We start from the raw sequence: 11,413 nt of genomic DNA on the forward strand, positions 1-11,413 counted from the left end.
GTTAATAAAAACTTATATGAATTTTTGTTTCGCACAAAATAAAATTATTATATGTTTGTTTGCTTTTTACGTTGTATATATGTTTTTTTAATTAAATTAGTATAATACAAAATCTTTTATCATTCTATTCATATTTAATGTTTTAATTTTGTTTCTCACAAAATAAAATTATATATATATAACACAAAATTTTTTATCATTGTGTTTATATTTAATATTATAATTTTATTTCATATAAAACAAAATTTATTTAAATTTTAATATTATATACATAATATATATATATAACACAAAATTTTTTAGCATTGTGTTTATATTTAATATTATAATTTTATTTCACACAAAACAAAATTTATTTAAATTTTAATATTATATACATAATATATATTTAATATTATTTTTTTAAGATTCTAATATATCTTTTTTTCTAGATTTAGTACATGAATTTTCAACTTATTTTTTATGTATTATTTATTTTAATTCTAAAGTCCAATAATTTTTTTTACAGACATGTTGTTTTTAATATTTATATACTATTTTTTTATTTTGAACTTCAGCCCAATACTTGAGACTTACAAAAAAAAATCTAAAACTTATCAAAAAATGATTAACCTGATTAACAGGTTACCTTTTTAAATCCAGACCATTCAAATAAAATATAATAAATGAAGAGTTCAGATTTATGAATTTATAAGGTGTGCAGCACTCCATACTTAGCAAGGAGCGTTTAGGATGAGCCCTAATTTAGTTGCTTCAATCTCAAGAAAATAATTAAAAGTGCCAAACTGATGAAAACCTAATGGTTGAATCATAAACATATTTTTATTTAATTTTCTATTTAAAATGACATTATTAAAACCTAAATTGTTAAGAATAAATTTTTTAAAAATCTAGTAAAAAATTACTGTCCAACTATCATTTTATTATTATCTTTCATTTCCACTTGTCTCGTCGTTTTTTTTTTTCTCATCAATAACAGTGACAATATTCATTCCCATATATACTAATTATTAATTAGTTTTCTAATTTTATCAAAATTTATTTATAAAACAAAATATTAAAAAAAAGAGTAAATACTTACTTGTAAATTAAAGGTATACACTGTGTTTGATATTGAATTGGAGTTAGCCATATCTGTATCTCTTCCTTTTTTTTTTTTTTCCTCTAATTTTTTAATGTGTGGCTATAACTAATTTTGTAGTGGAGATAGATAAAGAGTACATAAAGTTAACCACTTAATAAATCTTATTTTAGATTTTTAGTTTTTAGCTAAATTAATTTATATTCTAATTAGTATACGATAAAGTGACTAACTAATTAACACTTATTTTTTCAAGACTAAATCTACAATTTATAAAAGTTATCCACTGTGAGACGATTTTCTTATTGCAACTGTTAATTTGTAATAGTTAACGTTTTTTCCCTCTTATTAAAAAAAACAACAACCTCTCCTCCTCAATAAATAGCATACCTGTCACAGGTACCTCTCTATCTGCAGTATTCTGCACTCATTATAGGATTTCTGTCACAAAAAGATAACCAACATTATTATCATGGAAAAAATTTTATGTTATTCATTATTTTTGTTTCAAATTCATTTCCTTTTACATAGCAGCAGTGCCAATAATAATAATTACAACAAAAACAAGGTTCCAGCAATAATAGTGTTTGGAGACTCATCAGTTGATTCTGGTAACAACAACTTCATTCCAACAATTGCAAGGAGCAACTTTGAGCCATATGGGCGTGATTTTCCTGATGGAAACCCAACAGGAAGATTCTCAAATGGAAAAATTGCCCCTGATTTTATCTCTGAGGCCTTTGGTCTTATGCCAACTGTTCCAGCATACTTAGATCCGTCTTATAGTATTTCAGACTTTGCTAATGGTGTTTGTTTTGCATCTGCTGGAACTGGATTTGACAATGCTACTTCAAATGTTGTTGTAAGTGTGTGTTACTACTTTCACTCTTATATATTTTGCACTAGAAATTACTCTTAGTAAATGTATTGCTATCAAAAGAAATAAAACTTCAAATTAAGAGCGAAAGGGCAGAGAGATATAGATAAAGAACGAATAAAAATAATATTCGTGAATTTTTTGTAATAGATGTAACAGTAGAATCTTTTTGTATCATATCTATGGTATGAATATGTATCTGACTGTAGTCCAATCAGCAAACTATCATTTCTATATCCAAAAATTTGTATTTCAATAAAATAACTCATGAGACTCTAAATTAAAGAAAGATACCCTGATTTTTTTTAAATTGAAATATTTTGACAAAATTTTAACAAATCTCATTTAAACAACACTAATTTTTTTCCTATCTTAAAAATTGTATTTCTAAATAAAAAACTTATTGTTAATTGCTATGTATTACAAGGAAAAACTCCTTTATAAAGCAAAGTTGAACTAATACACTTAGTGCATAATAGTTAATTTTTTTTTTTAAAATTACTAAAGCCATTATTTTTAAATGGGAGTTTAATTATTTTATATTATTTCACAGGATGTGATACCTCTGTGGAAAGAAGTTGAGTACTACAAAGAGTACCAAAGAAAATTAAGGACACATCTTGGCGAGGAGAAAGCTAATGAGATATTCAAAGAAGCATTATATTTGGTTAGCATAGGTACAAATGATTTTCTAGAGAACTATTACACACTCCCTCAACGTAGGTGCCAATTCAAAGAAGTTCAACAATACGAGGATTTTCTAATTGGACTAGCAGAGAATTTTTTTAAGGAAATTTATCATCTTGGAGCAAGAAAAATTTCTCTGACAGGGTTGCCTCCTATGGGGTGTTTGCCATTGGAAAGAGCTATAAACATTATGGAATTTCATGGTTGCGTGGAAGAATACAATAACGTGGCTTTGGAATTTAATGGTAAATTAGGATGGTTAGTGAGTAAACTTAACAAGGACCTTCCTGGGCTTCAATTAGTTGATGCAAATGCATATGATATCCTATTGCAGATTGTTACACAGCCTTCTCGTTTTGGTAAGTCCATTATCAATTATTATTTATTAGCTATCCTTGTAAAGTTTATAGCTATTTTTTTTTTCTTTTTATCTCAAGTATATTCATCTCTTTTTTTCCTCAAATTGAGAAAGTAATTGAGCTTGGATTATGCTTCTGCATTAGAAAAGTAAATTATTATTTTAACCTAAAAAAATTCAATTTTAATAAAACAATTTTGAAAAGAATTAAAAAAATTGATATTTTGTCCCATCAAATATAATATTTAGCTTGATAAAATGCACTAAAAATAAAAAGATATACTTGAAAAATGATTTTAAATATTAGATTTCTATGCAATGTTTGAAAAACTTCCTTACAAAAATAGATCTTTTTATCATTTAAATTTGGTAATTTCCCACTAAGTGAATTTGTTTTAGCAATTGTATTTTTTTAAATGGCAAATATTTCAAAAAAATTGAAAAATGTATGAAGATTGAATATTTCCTTGGGTTTTTATATTTACATTTAGGTATTCAAATGTTTCAAAAATAAAAATAGATCAAACAGATGATTTGTTCTTATAAAAAAAATTGTGTATTTTAACAAATAGTGATCATTTAAAAAAATTAAATATAAAATCTTAATGTTATCTATATATTTCTATCTTATAAATAGAATTCAAACATATCCATCCAGTAATTTTTTTTGTCATTAATGTTGACATAAAATACTACAATTATAAAGAATAAAGTATTATTTTTTATTTCCTAAAATTTTTAAAAGGTTTAAAATGACTTTTAATTTATCATATCATTTATTTTAATTTTTTTCTAATATTTCAAATACGTTTCAATTTTATTATGGGAATTAACACAAAGATGCTAGTATCAGTGATAGTAAACCTAACAAATTATCATCTCTATCAACTTCTAGTGTTAATAGAAATAGGTCAAGTGGTTTGTTAGGAGTTTATAATTTGGTTTATATTTGATCTGATTTGTTATAAAATAGACAATTTTTATAAAATCTTAATATATTAATAAGTCAAATTCAAACTCATTGATTAAGTTTATTAGTCTGTCAGTATGTTAAAATATAATTAATATATAAATAATTTTTTATTATTAACAAAATTACTAGATATTTTAAATTTGTTATATCTTATTATAAATATTTTTGTATATTTTAAATATTTTAAAATTTTAAAAATTCTTATAAATATTAAATATGATATATTACATATAAAAATTTTAATTAAAAAATAGTTTTTTTAAATAATTTTTTTAAATATTTTTATTTTTATAAAAAAATTGTTAGGTCTTTTAACAGATTTCAAGTTATGCCAGACTGAATAATAAGCCAAATTTAGTATTTAAAAAAAAAAGTCTATAAGCAGGCTAAACTTAAACCAATTAACTACATGACATACCTGACCTGTTAAGAGCAAAGTCTGGTCTAATCTGGTCTGTTTCCACTCCTAAGTGTTATAATTGAAATATAGGGTAAAGTATATTTTTTGTCCTTGAAATTTGTCAAAAGTTTTAAAAATATCTCTAAGTTTTATTTTTTTTCAAAAATTTTTTATTGTCAAATATACCCTTGATAATTAAATTTTAAAATATTTTAGGACTAATCCAGCAATAATATATGATAATTATCTCGGATGGTTGTTTTTGAAAAATTGTTGCTGAATTGCTCCTAAATTTTTTGAAAAATTAGCTGTCAGGGGTATATTTGATGCAAATCGAAAATTTTTTGGACAAAATTGAAATAAAATAAAGGAAAAATTATTCTAAAGGATCGTTAGGAAGATTTAATTATTAAAAAGGACCTTTAATACTAAAATTATAAAAAAGGGCTAAATCTTTTTATAATATTTAAGAAGGCGAACCAAATCTTTTTATAAAGAAATAAATATATTTTTAATTATTTTTTATAATCTTTATGTTGATAAATTTTAGTTCTCTTAAAATTTTAGTAATTTTTATTAATTATTTATTTATTTTTAGGAAAAATTATTCTAAAAGACCGTTAGGAAGATTTAATTATTAAAAAAGACCTTTAATACTAAAATTATTAAGAAGGACCAAATCTTTTTATAATATTTAAGAAGGCGAACCAAATCTTTTTATAAGGAAATAAATATATTATTTATTTATTTTTTATAATCTTTATGTTGATAAATTTTAGTTCTCTTCAAATTTTAGTGATTTTTATTAATTATTTATTTATTTTTATTCATTTTTTTATTTTTATGATCTTTACCTAACGAAAAAAAAATAAAAGATCATAAAAGTAAAAAATAAATAAATAAATAAATAATAAAAATTACTAAAATTTTAGAAAAAATAAAAATTGTTAATATAAAAATTATAAAAAATAAATAAAAAATAGTTAAGAATCAGTATTTTAATAATTAAATCTTCCTAACGATCTTTTATAGTAATTTTTTATAAATTAATTAACTAATTAATTCCAAGTGAATATTCATACATATCTATATAACGTTGAGAATCAAACAACATATATTAAAGATTATAAAAAATAAATAAACAAATAGTTAATGATATATTTATCTCCTTATAAAAAGATTTGATTTTTCTTCTTAAATATTATAAAAAGATTTGGTCCTTCCTAATAATTTTAGTATTAAAGGTCCTTTTTAATAATTAAATCTTCCTAACAATCCTTTAAAATAATTTTCTCTAAAATAAAACTTATGACTATTTTTAAAATTTTTAGCAAATTGTAAGGATAAAAAATATACGTTATCCTAAAATATATTTAAAATATTAGTCGAAGGTACAAAAATTGTAATTTTAACATTCAAAATAATTTTAATATGCATAAATGTAATGCATATTTATAATAAATATAAATTTTCATCAATATATATATATATATTAGACATTTTATTTTTAAAAATATAAAAACTAACTTTAAATTTAAAAGTATCTTTTTAGATGCTTTTAAAAACACTTTTAGTTTTTCAAAATAAAAAATACAAATACATGTCTTTTTTATTTACTAAATACAAAGTGAGATGTTTGTGCAATAAAAACATCTTTTAAAAAATTTTACCAAATCAGGTCGTAATATATACCTTTTATCCAAAAAAGAATTTACCAAAAAATAAAATTATTTTTTTTGTTTTAAGTTCGATTTCAATTTTACTATTAATATTTTAAATATACTTCAAAATTATGTCCTCATCGTGTGTGACTTGTAAACTCGGACACTCGGTGTTAATAAGAACATGTCAATTTGGTTATGTGTCACCAACATTTCAATTAAGAGCATTATCTAAAAGATTATAGTTAAAACATAATATAATATTTGAATAATAAAAACAAAATCAAGTGGACATGATATATAAATGCCTTTAAAGCATGCATAAAACTAAAAATGTTCAAATAATATTATTGCCACAATTATTATGGTTTGAATAATACATAATAAACGCTTAAACAAGTTTCCATTTCTTAATCTCTTTAAAATATGTGTTTTTTAGTTTTGGTCTGATCATATAATTTTGTTTTGGTTCCAATTTTCTCCTTAAAAAACAAGTGTACTGTCTTTGTATATAGTATATACCTTTCCCTTAATTCATTAGAAATATAGTATAGGAAGAATTTCAAATATAGAAACTAAATTTTTAAAATCAACTAAAAAATCACATGTTTTACAGTGACTAATTTATTGAAGCCCATAAATAAAACAATTTAATTGACATATTACGGTTCAGTTGTTTTTTAATATGATTTGGGATTCTAACTGCACATAACTAAAAATAAAATAAAAAAGTTGATTATCTTTTTGTAAGGTTAAAGCATGATTTAAGAAATTGTAGTCCAAAGATATTATTAGTAACTCATAGTTTACTTCTCTATATTATTAAGGTTTTCAAAAAATAAAATACTATTTTAAATCTTAATATTTAAATCAAATTTTAATTTGGTCTCTAATATTTTAAATATTTTATTTGAGTCTCAACAAATTTTAAATAAATTAAATATTATTCTACCAAAATAATACTTTATCCTTTTTAAAAATATTATATTTTAAATCTTTAATGGTCAGCTACACCTAACTTAGGCTTTATTCAATATAACCTTTTGAAAAGATATTTCTATTTTTCAAAACTAAAACCACTTCGTTTTGTGTTTAATAAATAAAAAATTATTTGCTTATACTTATAGCTTTTAAATATTACAGGTGCTTTTAAAAGCATTTATAAGGAGAAAATAAAATTAGTTTGTATTTATTAAAATTAAAAAATCTAAATATAACATTATACATTAATAAATATCTAAATTTACTTTATATTTATATATGTTACAATTTTTAAAAATGTATTTTTCAAAAACAAACTTTGATAAACTACTTTTCAAAACAAATCAAAGCTTAGTCCAGTCACCAAAAAAAAAAATCAAAGCTTAGTCCGTTAATAATTAATATCCAGCCATGGTGAAATGCAGTTATTTAAATGACATGAAATATTAGACTAAATTCATTTATTTTGTTCGTTTATTTATTGGTAAGTCATGGTGAAATGCAGTTATTTAAATGAAATGAAATATCAGACCAAATTTATTTATTTGTAACTATTTAAAAATATTCAGGTTTTGAGGTTGCGCAAGTGGGATGTTGTGGAACAGGGAGATTTGAGATGAGTTACTTATGCGACCCAAAAAGTCCATTTACGTGCTCAGATGCAAATAAATATGTATTTTGGGATGCCTTTCACCCTTCGGAGAAAACAAGTCAGATAGTCTCTAACTATTTAATTGAAAAATATTTAGCAAAGTTCCGTTAATTTTAATAAACAGACCAATATGTCCTTCCAATTTCAATACTATAGGTGTATTCCACTATTCAATAATTGATTAAATTATTAATTTTGTAAACGGCGGCTATAAAATTATTTTTGTTTAATTTGCATCATTTTTTGCGACGATTTTTTCTATTCGGTTAGACATTTGTCACCGATCCTACTGTGGTTAAAAATATTGTTTGTGCTTAAATTTGTATGTAATTCTCAAAAGTTACAATATTTGTTTTAAGAGTCGCACTATAATTCAGATCTAAATTGAAAAAAACATATAGAGACACTTTTTTGTTTATTAGGTGTTATTCTATACCAAATGTGTACAATATAGAATAAACCATGTTTGATTTTTAGGATTAGTCTAATAAAAAATATTGTTGGGTGATAACTGATAAGTACTTGGCTTTCGACAACCTCTCCTCGTAAATGTCAAGAACGTTGGCAATCTTTTCGTCGCTCTCTTGAACCGCTTTTGCATCTGGGGCAAATAGAACATTCTCCAATCTCCACTAAGTTGTAGATTGGAGGTTGGAAATTGTGGGCTTCAACTTCAAGCCATTGTCTTTCCTAGCAATTCAGTCACTTGATCTCTGTACTTTTCGGTTTCACAAAGTGCATTAGAATGAATTTAAATCAAAGATTCTACATCAGTTTCAAGAAGCAAGTTAGCATCCATGTAACTGATGCACACCCATACCATTTCCACACTTATTTCTTTCATCCATCCAACTAAAATAATTTTATAAAACTAAATTACTAAGCATGGCACTTAAGAAAGGAAAGAGAAAGGAAAATTGACGAAATTTGTAAGGGACTGAGCGAGCTAACCATAGAGAGTATAATCACCATCTTGAATAACAGGAAGAACGAGAAGAAAAGGTAACACCGTATAAAATTAAAAAATAAAAAGAAAGAAGAAATCTTGAAACCACATAAAGCAAACAGAAAGAGGTTCGGTTAGAAGAACATAAAATCAGAAGAAGTTGGACCTGCAACTTGAGGAACTCAGAGATCAACATCCACTGTTTCAAACTCAACTTGTTTCTCAATCAGACACACTAGCACCCGTTTTGGGGAAGCATAAGCTGGACCATACACCTTTACTACCATACTTGGATGTTATGGAATTTTTCGTGGACAAGGTTAAGGTTTAGATTCAGGAATTCTATGTATGTTGGATGGTGTGAGTGCAGGGGCGGAGTTAGATGAAAGATTAGAGAGGTAAAAAATATTTATATAATAAAATAAGATTAAAATAAAATTTTAAGGGAGGACTAAATTAAAATTTACATATAATTTACATGTAAAAAATCTACTTGCTACAATGTAGCTCTGCGCCCGTGTGTGACTATGTAGATAGCACAACTTTATAGTGTCCTCCTGGCTCCTTTAGGCCAAAACAGTTATCAAGTCAATTTGTTGGAAATTGTTCAAAGAGAATTAGATTACCGAATCAAATTAGAATTGGATTCCGTGACTTGGGGGAATATTGCCATCTATTTGTTTTATATGAAGGGTTGCTTAATAGACGAGACATCGATAGAAATAATGTGTTTAGAAACATTTAAATTAGTATATTTTGTATTCATTTTAATAGGAAGAACAAGAGATACTAATAAAGGACATAATTTATTTTTTATTATTTTTATTAATTTTTTATAATTATATTTTTTATTATTTTATTTTTTGAATGAAAAAAATGAGAATAAATTAAATTTCTATAATTTGTTCTTATTTATCACCAAACAGAATATAAGAACACAAAAATTTATGTCTTTGTCTTTTATATTTTATTCTCAATGTCTTATCTTATTCTATTCTCAATGTCTTATTTTATTCTGTTTGCAGAAATAAACGCAGCCAAAATTCCATTGCCACCCTTTCCTACTTTAATTAAAATACAATTAATAACTAATAATTAAATAGGATGTCTTTTGAAATGTGTGAGATGACCATAATAATAGTGGTTATGACACTAAGTTAATTTGATATAATTCTGATTGATTTTCAGTTTAAATTTGACCAAAATACAATATCTCTTCACTAATATTTTATTTTTTTTTAAGGATTAATTGTTAAATTAGTTTTTTAGAGATAAAACATTTTTAAAATTTCTTGTTAAATTTTTTTCAATTAAATTGGTCAATCAAAAATTAAAAGTTAATCATATTTGTTATTTAATTATTCCATTAATAATTTCTGTCAATAATTAATGTTGTAAAATATTAATTGACAATATATATAATACCTGAAGTGTAATTGAATATTGACAAAATATACTTATAAAACTTTATTAATTTAGTTTTTTGTCCCAATTACATAAACTATATTCCTAATATACTTAGTAGCGAAATTGATAGATTTTCATAAACATATTTGATCAACGTCTAATTAGACATATTAAATGTCATATATGCTATCAATTAACAATTCACATCATCAATCGTTGATGAAAATTGTTAACGAAATAATTAAAGAACAAATATAATAATTTATAATTTTTGAAGGACCAATTTGATTGATAAAATTTTTCAAAAACGAATTTAAAAAATATCTCATCTTTCAATGACTAATTTGATTATTATATTTTTTTAATAAATTTTTTTTATTAAAAGTAAAAATAAATATATAAATAAATAAATAAAGACACATCGGGTCTACACTACAATACTAGAAGTCTAGAAGCGTGAAATTTTCCAATAAAAATCCAAAACAAAGTGAGATATTAGTTTTGAGAGAAGAAACTAAAAACCTAAAAAGTTAATAAATTAATCTATCTATTATTCTATTATCTATTCTCTTTTTTTATTATCTTAAAATCCAGATAGTCTTAATCAAATTTATAATAACACAGATTAAGTATATATTTAATCCAATAATGACAGTAACTCTTCACTATAATAAACTTTATATGCTCATACTTGTGAAAAATTTACTATTTTTACTTATATTTTAAGTGTATATAAACTATAAATTTTGACATGTCAAATATTAGTTGAAAGTTTAATTGATTACTCCATGCAAATTGACATTTACAACTTAAAGCGTTTTGTCTTGAGTGTGTATATAACTCTTGGTATTTTTATTGACTATAGTGTATAAGTACAAGTATAACTAACCTCACTATTTAGAGAATCATATTTTAAATAAAAAGCTATATAATTATTCTTTCACAATGTGAAAAGATAAAACTCAGATTATGCAAACTCTTAAAAGAGTATATAGTTATAAATTAATCACTATGAGTAATTTCAAAGTTATCTCTCAAATTTTGATAAGAATCTCTTTAAAAACTCATGAAATTTGAATTTTTGATCACTATAATAGCATATAGATATGAAAAATGTAGTGTATTAAAAACATTCACATGAACCTTTATTTATAGGCCTCTAAACTCTTATATACGTTGGGAATAGATGGAAAAAGCCTATTGGTCAAGAAAATACGTTCTTGGAAAAAGTCTATTGGTCAAGAAAATACGTTTTTGGTAAGGTCTTTGTGTCTTTTGAACATATAAGCTTGATCCCAACCTTTACTATAAGAATCAATCCTCACAGAACAAAATTTAAATTTTTGGGTTAGCTAACATGTGAGGATTGATCCTCAATAATAACATAGAG

General features: G+C 23.6%; 2 protein-coding genes across 2 annotated transcripts; one reads left to right on the forward strand and one right to left on the reverse strand.

Moving 5' to 3' along the window:
- Positions 1-1,506: 1,506 nt before the first annotated feature.
- LOC112762418 (GDSL esterase/lipase At2g42990) lies at positions 1,507-7,872 on the forward strand. Its single transcript, XM_025808254.2, has 3 exons — positions 1,507-1,943; positions 2,512-3,004; positions 7,588-7,872. Exons 1-3 carry the CDS (start codon positions 1,554-1,556, stop codon positions 7,779-7,781), a joined length of 1,077 nt encoding a protein of 358 aa, XP_025664039.1. The 5' UTR covers positions 1,507-1,553; the 3' UTR covers positions 7,782-7,872.
- A 196-nt stretch (positions 7,873-8,068) lies between these two features.
- On the reverse strand, positions 8,069-9,000 carry LOC112763166 (glutathione S-transferase F9-like). Its single transcript, XM_025808906.2, has 2 exons — positions 8,802-9,000; positions 8,069-8,302 (listed from the first exon to the last, which is right to left on the reverse strand). Exons 1-2 carry the CDS (start codon positions 8,901-8,903, stop codon positions 8,150-8,152), a joined length of 255 nt encoding a protein of 84 aa, XP_025664691.1. The 5' UTR covers positions 8,904-9,000; the 3' UTR covers positions 8,069-8,149.
- Between the last annotated feature and the right edge of the window lie 2,413 nt (positions 9,001-11,413).

This window comes from Arachis hypogaea, chromosome 17 (assembly GCF_003086295.3).
Source record: "Arachis hypogaea cultivar Tifrunner chromosome 17, arahy.Tifrunner.gnm2.J5K5, whole genome shotgun sequence".
Taxonomy (NCBI): Eukaryota; Viridiplantae; Streptophyta; class Magnoliopsida; order Fabales; family Fabaceae; genus Arachis; species Arachis hypogaea.

Bases quoted from the DNA above. Each gene is read 5' to 3' on its own strand.
- LOC112763166 (XM_025808906.2), bottom strand. From the start codon at position 8,903: ATGGTAGTAAAGGTGTATGGTCCAGCTTATGCTTCCCCAAAACGGGTG. The intron at 8,303-8,801 runs TGAGTTCCTCAA...TCTACAACTTAG, and splicing joins AAACAGTGGATGTTGATCTC to TGGAGATTGGAGAATGTTCT.
- LOC112762418 (XM_025808254.2), top strand. From the start codon at position 1,554: ATGGAAAAAATTTTATGTTATTCATTATTTTTGTTTCAAATTCATTTC. The intron at 1,944-2,511 runs GTAAGTGTGTGT...ATTATTTCACAG, and splicing joins ATGCTACTTCAAATGTTGTT to GATGTGATACCTCTGTGGAA. The intron at 3,005-7,587 runs GTAAGTCCATTA...AAAAATATTCAG, and splicing joins TACACAGCCTTCTCGTTTTG to GTTTTGAGGTTGCGCAAGTG.